At 39.9% G+C, this 21034-nt stretch overlaps 1 protein-coding gene across 3 annotated transcripts in view; it reads left to right on the top strand.

Moving 5' to 3' along the window:
* LOC131063748 (uncharacterized) overlaps positions 1 to 21034 on the top strand; it is a 105948-nt gene that overhangs the window by 47933 nt on the left and 36981 nt on the right. For all 3 annotated transcript variants that reach the window (XR_009111126.2, XM_057997651.2, XM_057997650.2), the window contains exons 2-5: positions 8323 to 8470; positions 9299 to 9388; positions 9619 to 9673; positions 10309 to 10431. Coding sequence is in view for 2 of the 3 variants with exons in the window: in XM_057997651.2 (XP_057853634.1) it covers positions 8323 to 8470; positions 9299 to 9388; positions 9619 to 9673; positions 10309 to 10431 (416 nt within the window). In the remaining variant the exon portion in view is untranslated. The remainder of the gene's footprint in view (positions 1 to 8322; positions 8471 to 9298; positions 9389 to 9618; positions 9674 to 10308; positions 10432 to 21034) is intronic.

Raw genomic sequence — 21034 nt, 5'->3', positions numbered from 1 at the left:
TGTTTAAAATATTGATTGACCCCCCCTCTTAGTATTTTCTGTGTGCTCTTCAATCTGGAAACAGGAAGAGGTGGAGGTTGAAACTTATAAGACCAAAATGATAGAGGATTGAATCGAGAATCCCTAAAGGAAAAGATTGAATGGCTGCCTTTGCCGAACTAAGATACAACAGATTGAAAGCAAATACATCATCTCATACTGTACAAAGCTCCATCCCCAGACTGAAAGCTCTAGTCATATTTGAACAGTTCTTGAGGATAGGCCAATTTGGAGACATTGCCTGCTCTAAATCCACAATTTTTGCTAATCCTATCCAGTTCAACAAGTTGTCACTCACACAAACCTCAATGTCTTGGGAAGCACCCACGTTAGCTAGAGGTTCAACAACTTTTGTTGCATCCCAGAAGATGTGTGATGAAGAAGTCCCCAATATCTTTTAGACAGTCCCATATTCAATCAATCCACGGTTTTAAGTTCCAGCTTGTGATTTCTTTCTTTTTGACCACGTTGACACAGATTTGGGAATCACCTTCAATGTCTAGATCCTTAAGGCCAAACTCCTTGCAAAGCCACAATCCTCGTGCAAGATCTTCAATTGCCTCATTGTTTGTTGCATTCTCGATTTTCCGTGAGATAGCAAAGGTCATTGCCCCTTGACAATTTTAGAGGATGCAACCAATTCCAACACCCTCGAGCTGCCCTTTGAGGCCCTGTCAAAATTGAGCTTCAAAGGATCTCTTGGGGGGCCAACAACTTGACATCCCTACCATTCTATAGCCTATTGATAGACTCGTTGATTTCCTTAAGCACAATTAGGCTAGACAAGTGTTTGAAGAGCTCATTATCCTAGCAAGTGAAGCTTGAACCGATACGAACCCAACATTTTGTTGGAATTGTTTGCCGTTGTGCCAAAAGATCGATCTATCAATATGCTTGATACAAACGTTAGATTTAATTTGACCCACAAGAGGCAGTTCAACCATGTCATGAGTCCCCAAGGAGGTGCTGACCACCAAGTCAACAAACTCCCCCTCAACATCGATTGAGCCTTCAACACCCACTGAAGGGAGACTTGAACCTGCGACCCAAGGCTCTGATACCCATTGTTGGAATTGTTTACCGTTGCACCAAAAGCTCAAACTATCAATGTTTGATACAAATGCTAGATTTAACCTGAGCCACGGGAGGCAGTTAAGCCATGTCTAGCTTTAGCGCCACTGTAATTGTCAAACCCAAGTGAGCTTCATTGCTTACGAGCCAAAGGAATTGACGAAATAGGAAAAAGAAAAGAAAAGCAAATATCAAAAGAAAGAGAAAAATGAGATGAAAAAAAAATCAAGAGAAAAGAAAATGAAGGAAAATCAAATATCAAAATTGGCTATGGGAACATGTGATATAACTCCATTGGGGCTATGGACGCCTGACTGGCAATGGACCAATATTCGTGAGATTACAGCGATAACCTCGTCGGGGCTATAGACGTCCGACTGGCAGCGAGGCTCTATCCAGGATGCTTATGAAGTTTAGACAAACTACGTAGCGAATCACAATGGAACCTGGAGGTCATAGTTGTCTTGTCGAGGGGAATGAATACAATTGTACACACATGGGTAATCAAAGACGAAGTGCCTTGATCTGGTCTGCGATTCTTCTTTCACTTTTGAGTACATTTTCTAGTCTCTTGATAAGCTGGGTTGAGTTTTCGGGAGGTTCTAAGTATGAATTGAGTCTTCATCTTTGAAATGTTCAGGAACATTTATTCGAGGTGGCGCTAGATGTTGTGAGGTATTCACACATCGCCCCATTGCAAATGGGGACCCCCACTTTTTGCTTTCTAGGGTTAACTCTTTTAGTTTTGTTGTTGGTCGCTTTAGTGTCTTAGCCTTTGCATTAAAGGGATTGAGTTTCTCAAAGGTCATCAAGTCAGGTGGATCTCCTCAAGATCGAGTGGCCAGGAGGTCAGGTCAGTTGAGTGATTATGGGTTATTTAGATCATTCCTAGGGTTTTTGTGTGCATTTCGGTCATGCTTCAAGTTGCTAAATCAAACCTTGGTTAAATGCATAATGTCCTCCTAGGTCCCGTCCCTTACATCAAGGTCAAAGTGAATTTGCCTTAAAAGTCTGGAATGCCATCTTGATCCTAAAATGGCTTGAAATTTGACTAAGTTTGGAAATTTGAAGGAATCTTCCAAAAACTAGATTTTGCATTATAACTCTTGGAGGTCCAAAACCACTCTCAAACATCCTGACAATATATATGGAGTATAACTTAAAGTATTTTTTATACTTAAATGTTATATTCCATATATGAATCCTGACGGAGTACACAGAGTGAATTGTCTTGTGAATCCTATCCTTAGGTTGGTCATAGAGCGAATTTATTATTTCGCTCCCATACCTTGCCAAGGGTCAAGAGCGAACTTTGTCTTCGAGTCCTGTCCTCCCGAAGGTCATAGAGCAAATTCACCTATCTTGACCTTGTCCTTTGAAGGGACAGTGAGCGAGTTGCGTTTTGAAGGCTTGTCCTTAGGAGGGTTGGTGAGCGAAGTTTGTTATAGGTCTTGTCTTTGGAGCGGTCTTAGAGAAAACTTGATTTTGTCCTTACCTTGGTCTTAGAGTGATCTTGATTCATGTCCTTACCTTGGTCAAGGAGGGAAGTTTGTTATAGGTCTTGTCCTTAGAGCGGTCTTAGAAGCGAACTTGACTCTGTCCTTACCTTGGTCTTAGAGCGATCTTGATTCATGTCCTTACCTTGGTCAAGGAGCGAAGTTTGTTATAGGTCTTGTCCTTAGAGCGGTCATAGAGCGAAATTCTCCTTAAGGATGGTGAGCGAGCTTCCTCACTGAATTTTGCATCAGCTTGCGTTGGATTCACCTATGATTTTGTCCTTAGAGAGGACACAAAGCAAAATGTATTTTAGGGCCTGTCCTTAGGCTGGCCATTGAGCGAACTTGGAAAGAACTTAGAGCGGATCCATAACTTGAACCTATCCTTAGGCCGATCACCAAGCAAATTTAGCATAGGCCCTGTCCTTAGTAAGGTCAAGGAGCGAAAATTTTCATTTAAGGTCTTGTCCTTGAGAAGGACAATGAGCGAATTTATCATATGAGTCTTGTCCTTGGAAAGGACATGGAGCAAGCTGCTTGTTTTTGACCTTGTCTGCCCATGAGACATAAAGCTTATTTGATGAGAATGTACCGTGCAAAGGGCAGCTTGCGATTTGTGATTAGGACCTTGTCCTCACCAAGGACAGTGAGCGAGCTGCACATATATGACCTGTCCCTAGCAAGGCTCTAGAGTGAATTTTATGAAATCGTGTACCTTGCTCAATAATTCAAGCAAATTTTCTCCATAAGTATTCTTGGTGATGCTTTCATGCGGAAGCAATGAAAAATTTAAGGCTAAAATCAACAAAGTGAAAGAGAATTGAAGGGATCAGATTATGGATCAACACCAAGTCATGTGCCTTGCAAACCCCAAGTCATGTACCTTGCAAACCTCTTAGAGTGAATTTCCAAGTCCATGTACCTTCCAAAGGTTTGAGAGCGAATTTTGAAGACATGTACCTTCCAAAGGTTTGAGAGCGAATTTTGAGTTATGTACCTTAGAGGGGTCCTTGAGCAAATGTTTTTTGAAACATGTACCTTGCAAGCTCCTTGGAGCGAATTTTCAAGCATGTACCTTCTTGAGGTCCTAGAGCAAATTCTGACCTGTCAGACCTACAAATCACACAAAGTTAGAGATTATGTCAAGTTAAGAGATTATATAAGCTTTATATCATATGCATTTGATACTATATTTGCTTTTTTTTGCAGATATGGAAGGAGAAATCATACAACCACCCTAAGGCAAGATATACAAGCAAGGATTGGAGGTTGGCCATGACAAATACTTCCTATCGCCACTATGCAAGATCAAGAGGAGGCTTCATCAAACACAAATGTATTTAGGAGGAAAGAATCTCAAGTATTCTCACCACACCCTGGAGACATGAAGAGATCAAAGGAATGTTATACAATCACTCCAAGGCAAGCAAGTGAGGGATATCCCATCACCACTACTTTGAGCAAGCTTGTAATGTCGAGTATCAAATCTTCCAAACCTACAAAGTGCGAGTTGAGGTGGTGTCCTAGTCATCATCCCAGTCACCATTTGCCAATCAAGGAAGGTCTACCTCTACATGTCTTGATTCAACGTACCTAACTCACCAATGATGGCACAAACTCCGAGGCACCTACCCTTGTTATCTATTGGTCCATGCCCATTGAATGTAATTTTCTCATTGGCTAAGGAGAGTTTGTTGTAACAAACCCTAATTAGGGTTTCATTGTAAAATCTCAGCCATTGATGGAGAATCAATCTTGGCCGTTCATTGTAAATGAGCTCTCTATACAAGGCTCAGGATCTTCATTTGCAAAGGTTGATAGTTAGCTAATAGTGAATAGAGAAATAGATGGTTAGTAAATAGAATAGCAATTAGAAGAGAAGTAGATTAGGAGAAGGAAGAATTGTTGGCATGACATGTAAATGAGATACTCTTTTCATTGAAGTTATGGTGAAATTTGTTATTTCAACAAGCCTCATGGTTCTACTTCTCAATTTATTTTCATGTTGATTAGATTGAATGGAAGAAGTTATTGAATGCATTTATGTGGGATCCGCCTAATCCATACCACTAGCCTCTTGCTGCTTGTAAGTGCGCCTTGTGTGGTCAACTGGAATGATATGAGCTTAACTTCGAATCGTTCTACACTCATTGCTTATGCATTAACTTGAATGGTGATCAATGTTTGATGGTATTGATTCGAACATCTTTGAAACATCCTTAGATGATTGCATTGAGCTTGTGTCAAATTGTTCAAGTTGAAGATGAGACCTCGCTCGGTAGGATTCCATATAGTCATTCATCCATCTTCTTACATTCTAGGTCTTAGAGTAGATTCTCTCAAACCCTATCTCTTTTGCTCTTTTTTATCTTCCAACTGAGTAGATAGGACCTCAGTTCTAGCAAATCAAGCATTCAGGCATTCAAATGTAAGTCCCCTTGTGATTCTAGCATAATCACATCAAACCAACTAAGCCTATCCACACGTAGTGACCCTACATTCATGAACCTTTGAGTCTTCTCGAATGATCCTTAAGCTAATCTTCAGCATCCGAGAGATTTTGTTCAAGAGAGGATAATATACTTTTGGGTATTTTATTTTGTGTTCGCATGTGTGTAAAAAACACATCAACACTGGGCAGATTAGAAAGCGTGAACAACTCATTTGGGGATGCACCCATTTATTGAGACTTGACTATCCTAGATCTTGAGGCACTAATGGAGACTTCTAGATAGGCGTTGATTAATGGAGAGGTCATCAGGGAAAATGAGGCATATGATTTCACTCAATGGTTCTATGCAATAAGCCCTGGAAAATAATTCTTTAAAAGATCCAACATGGAGTCAATACTATTGAGGGCAGCGGTCAAGAAGGTTTAGGAGGAAATCCTTAATGCTGTTGAGGCATTGTTTGCAAGAAGAATAATTGATGAGGAGCTAACAGTGGAAAACCTTAAGGATAGGCTGCACGAATTCTTCTTTGTGGAATCCTTCTCGAAGGAACATTTGGAATTTGTTTCCTTGTTCTCAAGAACAATGCACAAGACTCAAGAGGCTATGCCAAGATTGGAGAAGTTTTTCTCCAAGTGTGAAAATCATATTGTCATGCTAGAATTCAAATTGGAGACAGTGCAAGGAGAGCTCGAGGTCATCGTGACTAGATTCATTGCACTTGTCGTTAGGGAAAGACAAAATGGCCGTCCTATTTTGGACGAGAATCTATTAAATGCATGAGGGCATGATGAGTCATTTATTGCACGGTGGATGGCTTGACCAAGTGGTGAGTCATTTATTGCATGGTGGACGCCTGGACCAAGTGGTGGGTCATTTATTGCATGATGGACGCCATATTTAGGAGTTAGTGGGCATTAATGTTTAAGTGGGTGAGATTCTTCATTTATGACCATGTCCACTAGGCACTATATTTGGTCAAATCCTAATTAGGGTTTTGCATGGGCAAATTTTAGCCTTTGATTTAATTGTAATTTGGGACGTTTGTTTTCATTTTGGGGCCTATAAAAGGGGTTCAACCCGTCATTTTTAAGAGAGGGAGAATTTGTAAGAAATTGTTGCTTAAGGCTATCAAGATAATAAGAGCGATTCATTGATTTTGGTGATTACTTGAGTTATTTTGAAGTCGCATGGTTTCGCTTCCCTACTTAGATTAGATTTATTTTCAAAGCACTTAGATGAATGAGACAGATAGCATCATTTCATGGTGAAATCATACGCTCATACATTTTGTAAGTAGATGATTTCTACTTTCAATGCGAGGTTAGACTAAGCCTTTTGAATGTGTATGTTTAACTTCAATCATCGAATGAATATTGCTCATCTTGAGGGTAGTCATTGGTGGTATGAAAATCTTATGCACAACCTTTGAAGATTGCACCTCTCTTTGCGTAATTGTGGTCGATTTCACTTGAGCCTTTGTTATATTTTGAGTTCCTTAGATTAGATTAGTACCTCTCTAAAATCCTTTCCTATTTACTTTCTGCACATCTTATTGATAAAAGTCCAAAAAGCACTTATCATTGCCAAACTATTTGCAAAATTTCCTTGAAATGAAATTTCGTTCGAGTCCTCTTCACTGCACGTAAGTCCCCCTTGGATTACCAACAAAACATCAAGCCAAACGAGCTCATATCCAACGTAAAGTTGCAAGTATGCAATAGGAGCCTTGGAGTCGCCTCTATGATCTTTGCAATCTCACCAAAGATCGTCCTCTGCTCTTCTTTCGTACCATTTTCTACAACATATTTTGCCCTCCTTTTTAAATGCCTTCGTCGAGATAATGAAAAAGCAACCCGTGCTAATGACATCCCCTGGCTATCTATAATCCCGAAAGAGAAAGCATTAGGGAAAGAAAAATTGACGCAACTTGCAAGGTGCTAACGTCTATCGTTACCTAGGTAATGTAAATCATCATGAACATGGACTCACTCGATATGCTTGTTGGTGAAGAAAATGGAATCTGCCACGACAAAAGCATTAACATAATAAAACAAGGAAGATGTATGTATTCTTAAACGTACATCCATGTACGTGTGGGAATATATATATGATCCTTTAATAAGGAAACATAAGGTAACTCATATAAATATATGTATATATATATATATATATATCTTGTGGTATATATATGTATATATCCTGTGAATATATATATATATATATATATATATATATATATATATATATATATACATGAACATAGAAACATAGCTTAACCATGAAAACTCAATGACATGAAAACATGATCAACATAAAGATACATAACTGGACAAGAGACACATGAGGCGATGTGGTAAACACAAGTTGTCAACAACCAGTAGAATGGAATAAACACCATCCGACCAAGGTGGCGATGCTTGAAAGAAATATCTAACTTCCCCGGCTGAAAGCTAAATGACAATTGTTCTCTCCTTGATTATACTCCCCCTCCCGCTTGAGGGTGTTGTGATTCCTACATCCACTCGGTTATACGAAAATCAGTTAGCCACATCTTAACAGTATTAACAGATTGCATAAATTATTGAAAATAAGATAACTTCATTATTCATTATACATTCAAAGCGGAAACAAAAGCAATATCATTGATTAGCTGAACCAAAGTATAATAAGCATTTTCCGAAGTCAGGAAAAAGGGATGTAACACCTTCTGGATGGATTCTTTTATTAACTTCAATACTGTCTCACTGACCTTGTCAGGAGTTTTGTTTTACTCTTATGAAATTTCGTGTATTTTCCTCTTTTTTCTTGGCAATTGCTTGGCTTGCAAATGTGGATTTGCTTCTGCTTCTTGCTTTTTGATGTTTTTCCACATTATCATCTGCAAAGAACTTCCCATGATTTCTCCAAAAGAATGCTTTCCTTTGCTTCTATAAGAATTCATTAGGTCTCCAAACGTGTGTAGGCTGGGTTTTAGAATTCATTTTCTTAGGGAATTCTTTGTCCTACCTACTTGGAGTTTTAGGCTGGGTTTTAGAATTCATTTTCCTTCGGAAGTCTGTAATTGATGTTAAAGAATGCTAATTGAACTTTATATGTTGTGCATACATTGTTTATTCATTGATCTTACTGTTGTTCATGACTCTCCATTTTAATTCCTCTGATTATTGCTTTCTGTGTCTTGTCAGAAATTTAGGAGATGATGTTTTTCTGAGATTATTATATCATAATCAGCAGAGTTTGCTCATACTTTGTTATGTTTGCAGATCTCGTATTTTGCGACACCAAGCTCCTCAGTTGGGATTGAAAGTTAGAAGTGATGGATATGTAGTAGTAAAAGATTTGTTAAGACTACGTACAAAAACTTCGGCGGGACTGCCTCTTAATGCTCACTCTGTTGATGATTTAAAAGAGGTGAATAAGCATTCATATCCAGCATGTGCATCATATAAACTCTCTTTTAATGAGTAAGTTTGAAAAGGTCACAACCATAGAGAAATTGTTCTTTTCATTTTGGACGACTTAAGTAAAATTGAAGAATGATAGATGCTATTATGTGTTGCAGTTTGGCCATTGTATTTGAGCTTGTTAATACAAGGACGTGTTACTTTACTGTTTTTGACTTGGTATCTAAACGGCATTGTTTAGATTTTAGGCTGTGTCAAAATTATATTTTGGAGCTTCATAGATATTAGATCAGTTCCTTTTGTTTTCTTTTTGCAGTCACAGTACATGTTGTATTCCAATGGCTTTTTTTCCAGTAATTATGTTTTTGGCTATATGCACCACTTTTTTATGCATACAACTTCTATACGGTAGATTCTTTCCCTCTTTGCCCAAAATAATAGCGCTGAAATGTTTTGCTGGTTGAAAATTGAAATGGTTTCATCAGCTGTGTTCGTGTAGAATATTGTACATTTTTGTTTGACATGTATTAACTTTTATTGACTTGCGGGGTGTAGCATGGCCTAGATGCTATAACTGGGGTATCTCTTCCAGCAAATTCACCCAGGACTTGCACCTGGTCACCTTTGTTGGATGTGTTGGATGTTGTAGTTTACAGTTGCCTAATTAAACATTCAACATTTGTACATTTAAACATGTAACAGGAAATCCCCATGACATACCATCTCAACTCAGTCCATTTGACGTAAATGTTCCAAACTTTTAGGATTGATGTACATTTTATTATTTTAATATGGTTTTAATGTGTATGATTTCAATGTATTCTCAATCTTACAGGCAGTAAAGAGGGATGATAAGCAGCGATTTGGATTGCGTGAAGAAAATGGCCAACTCCTGATCAGGGCAAATCAAGGCCATAGCTTAGAGGTATAATTTAACCTTAGTCTCTTATTGGTTTTTTAATACTCGATTTGTGGATCTTCTTTACAATTTTTGATTATTTCTACCAGGTTTTTGATGTTTAGTGGTTTATTGTAATTGCTCAACTTAATACCCATACAGTCTCTTAACACAGGGAAACATTAATCATACTTATATTCTTTATTAACTTTTTAGTTTCAAATGTTTTGATCTGTATTTGTTATTTTATGGCTCAGACAATAAATTCAGTGGACTTGTTAGAACCAGTCCTTTCAGCTGAAGAAGTTCCAGGTATGATTCTATTTCACTTATTTCAAGTAGAGGTGAAATTAAAGATAATATGTTTTGTTTCTTCCAAAGTTGTGTGTTTTGCTTTTCTTGTTTCTTATCATCTTGCAAAGCTTTACTGACTGCCTTATTAGAGAATTTGAGCAGAAGAGTCCATTCAAACAGTCTGACAGTATTTGCTGTTGTAGTTATGAACAATTGGACTCTATTTTCTGCAAGTTAACCAGTTTGTATCAGATCAGAGATCTAACTTATAATAAAAATTCGCTTAAAACAATGTGGTAGAAAGCAACATGCTACTTGAAAAGCTGAAAGACATGATTAGAACAATTGAATATTAATCAGTACTGTGATTGCTTGTTAGTGAATTTGTAAGCAAACTTAGTCAAATCTCTTCATTTCTGTTTATGGACTTATATGCACAAGCCTAGTAACACATTCCTTACAGATGAGACCTTAAGTATAGCCCGGTAAACCTTATGGAATGCAATTGTGATTTCTTTTTACCAAGAAAATATCTATAAATATGGTATACTTGAGTATAAGATCTCATGACTATGCACAATACTGTGATTTATTATATCATTCTTCATTACTCAACTCATTATTTTGCTGCTTCCTGCTTTTACAAAATGCAGTCTGCATGCATGGGACTTACATGGAATATTTGGCGTCAATTAAAAAGGAGGGCCTCAAACGTATGACAAGGAATCATGTACACTTTGCAGCAGGTTACTCTAGGCAGGATGGTGTAATCAGTGGTATGTATGCTTTATTGTCCTATTTGTTTTTTTGGGTACATATATTGGCTACCTTAGAGGTTTCGGTGAAGTTTATGTTTTATGTTAGCAAATTGCTGTTTTTTTTTGGTACCTCTTGAAGCTTGCCAGACTCTTCCAGTTAAGCTTCAATAAACACAATAGAGAAAGGTGAAAGGAAAAGAATAATAATTTTTTTCTTGAAAGTGAGAATTTTATTCTCTCCTCTTCATAGTATTGTATTTTGTCGATATGCATTTTTAATTCATTAGGATTTTCTGCCTTGCTTGAGTAATGAATGTTAATTGTGCCTCCAATCTGTGACTTTATTTTTCCATTACTGAGGCAATCATTTTTGTGCAAGCCAAACTTAAATCTTTGTTGTATCTGTTGTGGTATCCTGCTGGTCTTCTCTGCAAACTTTGAGCCTGTGTTTTCTGCCAAATCACGTGTCATCCCATATCAAGAAGGGCTGTCACATGAAGAGAAGTCATGGGAGGTAAACATTAATATACCTTTGCACCATGAAAATTAACATATTTAACAATCTATTCTTCTACTTGTATCTGGAGATAAAATTAAAGAGGACAATAGTCAGATTTTTTCATTTCTGCATCCCATGAACATGCTGACAGTTTTCATACCTTGATCACTGATTTTCAAGAAATTCTGTTGTTTGAGCTATGTGATGATGTAGCAGCTGCATGTTTATGGGCTCACATGTGGATAATGTGCAATCAACAGAATGATGAATATGATCATTAATCTAATATCACAATCAATTGTTGAGCTCATATGAAATTTTTTTGAGGCAGAATTCCACAGAAGGTGAAAAATCAGTGGTGTTGTCATATTGCATAGGGTGAAATTAAGGAAGGGTTTCATCATTTGAGCTTTTATGTTGTGTTGGACAATACAAATTACAAGACATTACATGCTTTACAAGCTTTGCCAATGGAAAAAGAAGCTTGAGAGTGAAAAGTCCAGACTGGTGGATGGTATTCACCACTCATCCCCCTAAAAACAAATGCTTAGAGCTGCTTGTGTGCAGATTGAATTCCCTTGCCTTATAATATTACCAGAATACATGAGGGAAAATTTCATCGGTGTAATGACGGTCCATGGAAACATTGATAAGGGGAAACGAGCATCCAGATGCTCTCAATCAAGATGAGATGTGATGGACTATAGGCTGTGGGAGGAATTGGTGCAGAAAAGAGGAGGATTGCTATCTGCTTGATGTGGAATTGCTCTGATGACAATAGACATATACCAAAATGTCTTTCAGTAAAAGATGACACTTATTTATCCCTGAATTCATTGGGCTCACAAGAACCGGAATAGACAATGTATGGAGAGGATGATATGTAAGGGTTTGATTTGTAGGAAAGTGCTTTTGGTTTTGTGGAAGAGTGGTATGACAATGCAAAAGTTCTTTTAAGTTCATCTGATACTGTAAGCATTCAATATGTAGCAAAATTACTATTTTAATGATTGCCACTGGCCACACATTTGTGCCATTGCCAATTGATTGATCCCCTGCAGTTGTCATCACTATTACTCCATGTCTCCAAGAATATATATGGTACTTGTTGTCATTTTATGACATCCCTGTTCCATCAGTGAGAACAAATCAGAGATATGCTCCATGGGCCAGCGCTGCCCTAGTTGATCAAGGACAAAACCAATGGAATCATGAAATGTTAAGTGTTGTCTTGTCAGGAGGCGGAAGCTCTCAAGCTTTTCTCTTCCTTGAACTCTGAATCTCAGAATTCTTAGTTCTCAAGCCTTTCTCTTCCTTGAACTTGGAATCTCAAAATTCTCAATTCTCAAGCCTTTCTCATCCTTGAACCCGGAACCCCAAAATCTTGAAATTCCCAAGTTTCCAAGCCTTTTGAAACCTGGAGCCCCGAAATTCCGAGGTTCCCGACTCCTCTTGACTTGCGACACTTCCAGATGACATGATCAACACTCAAGACTCTTAATGCTCCATCAATCTCTGCAACTTGTATACTTTCATTTATGGAGCTACAGGGGCACATTTAATGTTGTTGGTGTAAATAATTATTCATGTTGGATATTATTACACCTTACTTAAGTTTACTTAGGAAATGCATTACATAGTAGTTTGGGTATGAAACACTTGGGTGTTTGTGCCACATTGGGATAGTGTGTGTAGGAGAATTTCCACCTTTTATGGTGTGATCTTCTTACTACTCTATCATAGCCACTTATTGTGGAGTGATAATTCCACCTTCGGTGGGTGATCCACCTCATGTGGAATATTTTATTGTTTCTCCTACCTACCACACCTATTTTCTATTTACCCTTGTTTCTTATTGAGCCACGTCATGTTTGTGTATTCACATATACATATAGCCTTGCCTATATAAGCAAGCTCATATTCATTGTATGAACAACTATTGATCCTTTGATCATTTATCTATTGATGAGAATACAGTTTATTCTTGTCCTATATTTTGTCTCTATTTTGTACATTTCATTGAGCTCTTGATCTTGGCAAAATCTCACATGGTATCAAAGCCATTAGAGCGTCATTGATTGTCTTTGAGAGGCATTATTGTGACGTCAAGAGGCAGATCTGAGGAGCAGCATCTTTTGGAGGTGTCCTAGACTAGATCCGACCTCGCTATTGCGTCCGGGTGGCTGTTTCCATGAATTTTGAGTATAAATTTGGCCTATTTTAGTGAAAATCAGATTTCGGGCTTGGAGGAAAATTTTTGCCCAATTTGGGTGGTACAATGTAGATTTTGAAATTTTTAAAATTTTTTTCTGCAAAAATAAAAATAAAAATATTTCATTGATTTGCAGAATTGTTTGTTGAAAAAAAAGATTTAAAAAAAAAAAAAACTTAGAAAATGTAGGGTTCACCACTCAACACCTTACACCGCCGCTGCCGTGTTGTGACTTGTCGGCCGACCCCTTTCCGACAGCTGCAGCTCCCATCTTCGTTGACTGTCGGCCGCCACGCCACCGACGACAACACCTCCACCGCCGGCCGCTTCCTTGCAACTGGCGACCTGTGCCACGCGGACCCTGCGCCAACAGTCTCCTGCACCGGCCCCGCCGACAGTCTCCCACATCGGCCGCCGGCAGTCTCCCGCACCAGGCGCCTTCGCCATCTCGGCTGCCACATGGGGCCCTTGCCACGCAGTCTCCTTTTGTGCTCATGTTCCTTCCTTTTTGTTGCTATGGGTTCTTCTAAGTTTCCTCTCTTAACTCCTCATAATTATGCTACTTGGAAAATTGATGCATAGAGTAAACTTATGGAAAAAGGACTAACTCATTATATTGATGGAACTATTGTTGCTCCTGCTGATCCTAAACTTATGGAAAAAGGACCAACTCATTATATTGATGGAACTATTGTTGCTCCCGCTGATCCTTAGGTTGATCCTATTGGTCACTTGGATTGGCTCACTAAAAATATCATGGCAATTGGTACCTTAAGAAAGTATGTATCAAAGGATCTCTTTTTTCATATTGAGAAATGTATTCTAATCAAGGATGCTTGGCAAAAGTTTCAAGACTTGTATGGTCAAGTTGATGAGATTAGGGGATATCAGATTGATAGTGATCTCACCATGTTAGATCCCAAGAACTTTGATACTATACAAGATTATGTCACTAAGGCAAAAGAGTTGAGGGCACAACTCAAAGATTGTGGCATTGATAAGAAGGATACTCAATTGATCTTCAATTTGATGGGCAAACTTCCACGAGAATATGCAGCATTTGTTTCTAGTTTCCAAACCCATAGGATGACAATGGGTTCAAGCTACTCAATGCCTACATTTGATGCTTTCGCCGAAATGTTGATGATGGAACAAACTAAGTTGATAAGCATGGGCATTCTTAAGACTTCTAAGTCTCAAGCATTAGTGGCAAATCAAGGGAACAAAGGAAATCAAGGAAAGGACAACTCAAACAAGAAGAAATGGTAATCAAAGCCCAAGGACAAAGCACCACCTTCTCCACAACAAGGAGATTCATCCTCTTCCAAGAGGGACAATTCACCAAAGAGGGAGAGACCTACTTGTGCCTATTGTAAAAAGTTTGGTCATGAGGAGCGTCGTTGCCATTCTAAGTAGATTGATGAGCTCACACACATCCTCAAAAAGCATAAGATTGATTTGCCTAATGTCTACAAGAAGGATGATTCATCAACTTCCACTTCCACACATTCAAAAGGGAAAGGGCAAGCATTCATGGCTTCTACACGTGGGAAGACTCACTCTTTTGGGACAAGAAAAGGAAAAACTCTTTGTGCTACTACAAGTCATGATTCAGGGAGATGGCTTCTAGATTCAGGGGCTTCTCATTATATGGCATCTTTGTAGTCTATGTTCTCTTCATTTGAGCCTTGCACTATGCCACAGATTTTGATGGGCAATCATACATACATGGATGTGATTGGGAAAGGATCTATTGCCATTGGGGATAACTCCTTCAATAATGTGTTGTTTGTACCCCATTTGACAAACAATCTCCTTTCCATCTATCAAATCACACATGGCGCAACTAAGAGAATTGTGGAGTTCACACCTGAGTCAATTTTCATTAGATACTTGGAGACTAGAGGTATCATTGCGACTGGGGTGGTTGATCATGCATCTCGGTTATACTCATTTTCAGATTTTGTTGATGATGATGATTTTACATATGATGATTCTTCACATGATGATCACACTTCTTGTGATGATTCAGATTTTGAGGAGAACTTTGGGTACCAGAACATGGGGATTCTCACATGTGACCCCATTCTTGAGCCTTGTGTTTCATCTCCTATTGATATCACATCACCTATTGCACCTGATGATGCAGATAGTGCGACAGTTTTGCCTTCTTGTGATTCTGTGCAGTAGGATATCTCATGTCTTCCAGCTTCAGTTGATTGGGATGACTACTTGACAGACATTGCAGGTTTGTTTGTGGAATCCTACATTGCAGATTTGGGAGACATCATTGATGACATTCATCTTCTCTTTGATGAAGATGATCCTTCTTCGATTGTTGCTAGGGAACACTCAGAACCTTTTGTTCATTCTCTACATGATCATTCTTTCGAGGTTGACATGATTGTGGATACTTATGTACAACAGTTGGAGGAGATCTCTTTATGCTTAGAGGAGACATGTGAGCCTTTGGGACTTGTTCTACATTCATCTCCACTAGATCTTGGAGTACCTTTTTCACCACCTTTGGATGGGGTATCTTTCAGCATCGACATGGGGACACTTGAGCAGTTTTCAGAGATTCCATTCATCATGAGTTAATTTCATACATCTTCGCTTCATGATTAGGGAGACTTCATGGATACACCTTTGGTTTTGTTTCTTCCTAAGGGGAGGAATGTTGTTTGACGTTCGTGGAGCAGTTTCTTCATACATCATCGAGCTTCTATGATTGGTGCAGATTCTACATTGAGGGGGGGCTTCCTAGCTTTTCTTCTTCTCTCATATGGGGGGGACTTTTTCCTTACATGGGGTTTTGTTCCTCACATACTTCTATGTGAGTTCTCCTGTATAGCTTTCATCTCTCTTTTGGGGGAGGGTTTTTTCTTATTGGGTTTTTCTCTCTTTCCTCGCTTTGTGAGAGATTTCATTGCATTGGTTTGCATGCATTTGCATTTGTAAATGGGTACCTGTTGACGTGTCTAAAGTCGCATCGCTGCAAACTCCATCCAGCCAACGCAGAATAGAATGTACTCGCTGAGCATCCTATCCTCTCTTGAGATAAGGAAATCCCTAATGCCATTTCTTTGATCAATGGGGACGACCTCAAGGTTTCGATTGTCAGGTCTTGACGGCTAGATTGCTCAGTGGTTTGATGTGTTTTGCTGGAAACATAAAAGGGACTTACGGTGATATGGATAATTACTGGATGAGTTCCCTAAAACTTTAACAGTCTCGTTATCGATTGGTTTCAGTTGCATGATACTATTTCAGCAGGACTGCAGATTCTTCTTGGTAAAAAAAGGGAAAAAAGAGGGATAGGGAAAGAGAGGTACAAACAGTCTAAATTATTTAACTAAGATAGTATATTCAGAAAACAGACGGACACCTCCAAATAACTAGATTAAACATTACCAGCCATTTAAGCACAATACTTGTATGAATCTAGTGCAATCTTCAAGGGAAAAATGAGTTTTCATGCTATTAAACACAACATCAGAACTTTAACATTCATTCAATGAGTATTCAATAACCGAACTAAGCATGTGAAAGGTTCAGATTAACCATGCAGAAGGAAAGACAATCAATCATTCCCTAATGGTATGAACAGCGAGGATTCTATCAGATGTTTATCTAGAAAATGCTATATAAATGAAAGAAACATAGCTGAAAAATTCAAATTAATGAAAAAGGAGACCATGCACTCACAAGGAAACTACAGTCTTAACTTTGCATTAAATCTTGTAAATTTCGCCAGAGCTTCAGCAACAATCCATGAACTTCTTACAAAATGAGGGAAAACTAGTCCCTTTAAATAGGCTTCAAAAATAGATGAATGGCCAAGATCTAATCTAAACAAGTGGCCTAGATTCATCGTTACAAAAGGGTACCCATACCCATAAATGGAGGGTAAATATCAGCAACTACCCCAACGGGAGCAATAACTACCTAAAAGGTAATTAAAACGTATCCAAAATAAATCAAAAAGGTGCACACACATAAAGTTTACATTTACAGTTGACTTGGAATTCAAATATGACCCTTTGGCCAAAAGTGCACTTTTCAAAATTTTAAAAAGGAAAAAGCACTTTAAGAAAGCACTTTTTCTTTTCCAGCTTCATATCCTTTTACCAAGAATTCATCTTCTCCATGCAAATATTCTTGCCAGTCTCGACCTGCTGCACGCTCTTCACGAACATATTCCTGGAACTTGATGCACAACTGGAACAACAAACTGAATGGAGGCATAGGAGGATGACGTATTTTATACTGCATGCCCTCGAGGTATTGATCTACGTGCTTCAAACCATCTTGCTAGTTGGAACGATTACGCTCGAAGCACAACATGTCTGAGTGGAATTGACCGGCAAAACTCAGGTCCCTAACGGAATAGGTGATTCTATCCGTTCCCAATCTTTCTTCCCAGTTTGGTTGTACCACTTCATCGTACTGGTCATTTTTCCATCCCTAAACCATTGATCAGAGGATTGTCTTTCCAAGTTCCTGCATGCCTTTCAGAATTGCCTCACATGCATCGTGTTCTTAATCAATGATTTCCCTTGTGTCATTCTTCATGGTGATAGTCCAGTACCATTCTTTGAAGACGTCGATATCATGGGGGTGCAGGATGTCGGGGAGTGTAGGGGATCTGTGCTTGGGTCCAAAAGAGAGCTCTTATGAGAGGAAGAGTTGTAGTAGCTACTTCATGGATTTTGAGGGATTCCCTTTTTACCTCTAATAACCTGACCAGAGTGGTCTCTCGATGGTGTGCCATTTCTTTTACCTCTTCAAGGGTTCGTTCCCCCCTTCTTTTGATGCCTTGTATCCATTCCCTAACGGCCCTTGTGGTGTCTCGTACTCCTTCAAATTCTGTCGTGGTCCTCTGTGCCAATGCTGTCGGGGGAATGTGGGATTCGGAAGCATTATGCAATGGTCTCAAGAGTTGATCAATGTACCCCTCGGCCTGTTTCGCACGAGCTCGATACATGTTCTTTTCAGCTGTTATCTCTTCAAGTTGCTTGAGCATGTTCTGTACTGAATCTTTGAATTCCTTCTTTTCTTGCTCCTTAGTGGCTCGTCCGATGGGGACAGTCGTGATGCTATAATCAGCTAGTGTAATCTGATCTGCTAGCTTGTCTACAGGCGGGGTGGCGATGTGAAGAGTACGGTTCCTTTGCTCATCTTTGGTTATTCTGGAATATGCCTTGGGCTTTTTCTTCCCCTTGGCCTTGGCTTGGTCTATAGGTGAGAAGATGTCCTCCAAATCGATGGGTGGCTTGGTGGCGGCCTTGCGCTGAGCTTGGGCAATTAACCATTCTTGAGGTACAGTTTGGGCTGATGTTATGGTTAGATTGACACTCTGTTCTTTGATGTTTTCAGTCGGCTCATCGCATATTTGCAGCTGTTTTGTTACAGGTGGAGTAGAGGAAGTGTCAAGTTCCTTGCTCGCAGCTGAATTCTCTCCCACTTCACTGAATAACTGCTTGGTATTTTCATGTGATGGTTGTTCTTTAGTCTTTTCAGGATCGCGGGTATCATCTGTCCTTTGCTCTCCTTCAACAGTGGAGTCATCCTTGGTAGTATTATGGAGCAGCAATTCATGGCGGCTCTGTTGGGTGGGTTCATGCAACTCAATCCCCGGAGTGGATGGAATCCCTCCTTCCTCAACTTGGTTATCAGGTTCGGCTGATTCAATGGCTCTTAGCTCGGCATCCAGCATGTCGGGTGCAGGAGGATCATTAGCTCCGAATGCGTCAATATCACTCTGGGAAGGCAGAGCAGGTATATAATCTAGTTCAACTACATCATCAGACGAACTAGGGTCTTTTGATGATGAAGTGACCTCTGGTCTCCTAATAGGGATCTTTTCCCTTCTTGTTCTTTTGGATGTCTGAGTTCCTCTGCTGGCCTTAGCCTTCTTTCTTTTCTCAGGCTTTTCAGCCTCTTTCTTAGGTGCACTGGAAGTTCCCTCATCTTTGGAGGACTGAGAATCAAGGTTACCCATCAAGTGGTAGGTGAACTGGACTCCCTCATGTTTAGTCGCTCAATCTGCTGGTGTAACCATTGGTCAGTATATCTTCCTGGAGCTGCCATAACCGCCTCAAAATCAGTGATCGGGTCTTGCGACCAATCAATGCCTGGCAAAAGATGCCTTACTGCCTCGAATTCCCGGACTTGCAGGCAATTTCTTGAATTTGTGAGTTGATCTGGGACCTGACGGTATTCGTAGAGTCGCATTTGCTGCAGACTCAGCCTCAAATATTCGCGCCTTCGGACATCATAGTCATCAGAGCACTTCTTTCAATAATCTTCAACGAACTCTTTTGCTCTGTATCGCCTGCCATAGGCCTGCTTTGCTAGATTGTCGTGATCAAAGCATTTCCTTGGAAAATGCTCTTGTAGGCCATAGGAGGCCAGCTCTGCAAAGGATTCCTCCGCTTGGGATGGGTTCTTTAGATGGACATCCTGGTTGCCTATAATCATAGGGAATGCGAATCCAAATTGCTTCCTGTCCCTGAGTAAGCTGCCTGCCGGACGTGACTGCCTTGCGACCTCCAGGAGAACTATCTTGTCGGTTGGGTACCGCGGAAGTTGGAAAGGAGTAACCTCAAAGCCAGCTATCCGGATGGAGGAGAACCTTGGGAACTGGATGAACCAGGCCCCATATCTCTGTACTAGAATAGTAGCCTGCTTTGAAAGCCTTATGTGTAGTCCTCCCTGCATCAGCCTGACCGGGCGCATTGTGAAGGTGTCATTGACGCGCTCGTATTGACCAACTGCATAGGCAGGGCTGCTCTTTTCTCTTTGTGCTATGTCCTGATAGTGTCACTGTGGATAACAATCGTATACCTTCACTTGATTAGGTCCATTCCCAATTTCACCTTTCATGATCAAACCCGACAGCGGCTGGTTCTTGGCGAACATGTAGACCAAATAGGAGGTCATAGTGAAGTACTTCGTCTCAAGTTCGATCAACTAAGTGTGAATGTTGTCGCTTATGATCTGGGCCCAGTCAAACTTGGATTTCCCAGCGAAGACCTGTTCTGTGAAGTAAAACATCCATGCTTCAAAGTAATTGGATTGGGGAAGTCCCATAATCCTGTTGAGCAATGTGACCATGTCCTCATGCTCGTTGTGAAAGTCGCTTCTAGGGGTCTTTTTCCCAATCCTGACGCTTGGAGGTCGTCTTTCCTTGTACCACTCTTCATTTATCAGTGTTCTGCATCTGGCGGTGTTCATATCATACGCCCCCTGCGCTTCATCTATAGTCGTGGTTGTGTGGTTGTTCGGGAAGGGAATGTCAAATGCGTCGCCAATGGCTTCAGAAGTGAAGTTAGCGAGGACCATGTCCTTGAGGAGCACCAATCTAGAGCTTGGTTGCTAATGTCGGGCAGCCTCTACTACTAGCTCATAGTTTTGCACTGCCGGGGGAAATCCTGCTGCCTGGGCAATGCCACTTTCCATCATCCGCCTAGGCCCGCCATAGGCATTAGGGGAGAAGACTCGGTTTCTGAAATCTTGAATATCAATATGGCCCAGGTCAGTATCACTGACATTCTGACATTCTCCCAGACACACTGAACTTTTAATTCTCTCAATCCTCCTATCTGATATTGATACTTCATCCTTTCGACTCTGCGAGGGATATCTGACTTGGATGCTCGTGATGTCTCGGCTGTAGCAGGTGTCTTTGATGATTCTACCGTCGATTTAGGCATTTATCCTGCACAGCCGGATGTGGATTACGAGGCGATATAAAGGAAACGAAGCGGGTTAGATAAAGGATATGCCAGCATACAAGGACCAATTCGAAAACCGAATTTAAAGAACAATACGACACCTTAGCTAAAAGCTTGATTGAGTTGGACATGAATATTTATGAAGCTTTTCGATTGCGAATTTATACTTAG

Source organism: Cryptomeria japonica, chromosome 5 (genome assembly GCF_030272615.1).
Source record: "Cryptomeria japonica chromosome 5, Sugi_1.0, whole genome shotgun sequence".
NCBI lineage: Eukaryota > Viridiplantae > Streptophyta > Pinopsida > Cupressales > Cupressaceae > Cryptomeria > Cryptomeria japonica.
The sequence above is the reverse complement of the archived record's forward strand: the minus strand, read 5'-3'. Positions and strand labels throughout refer to the sequence as shown.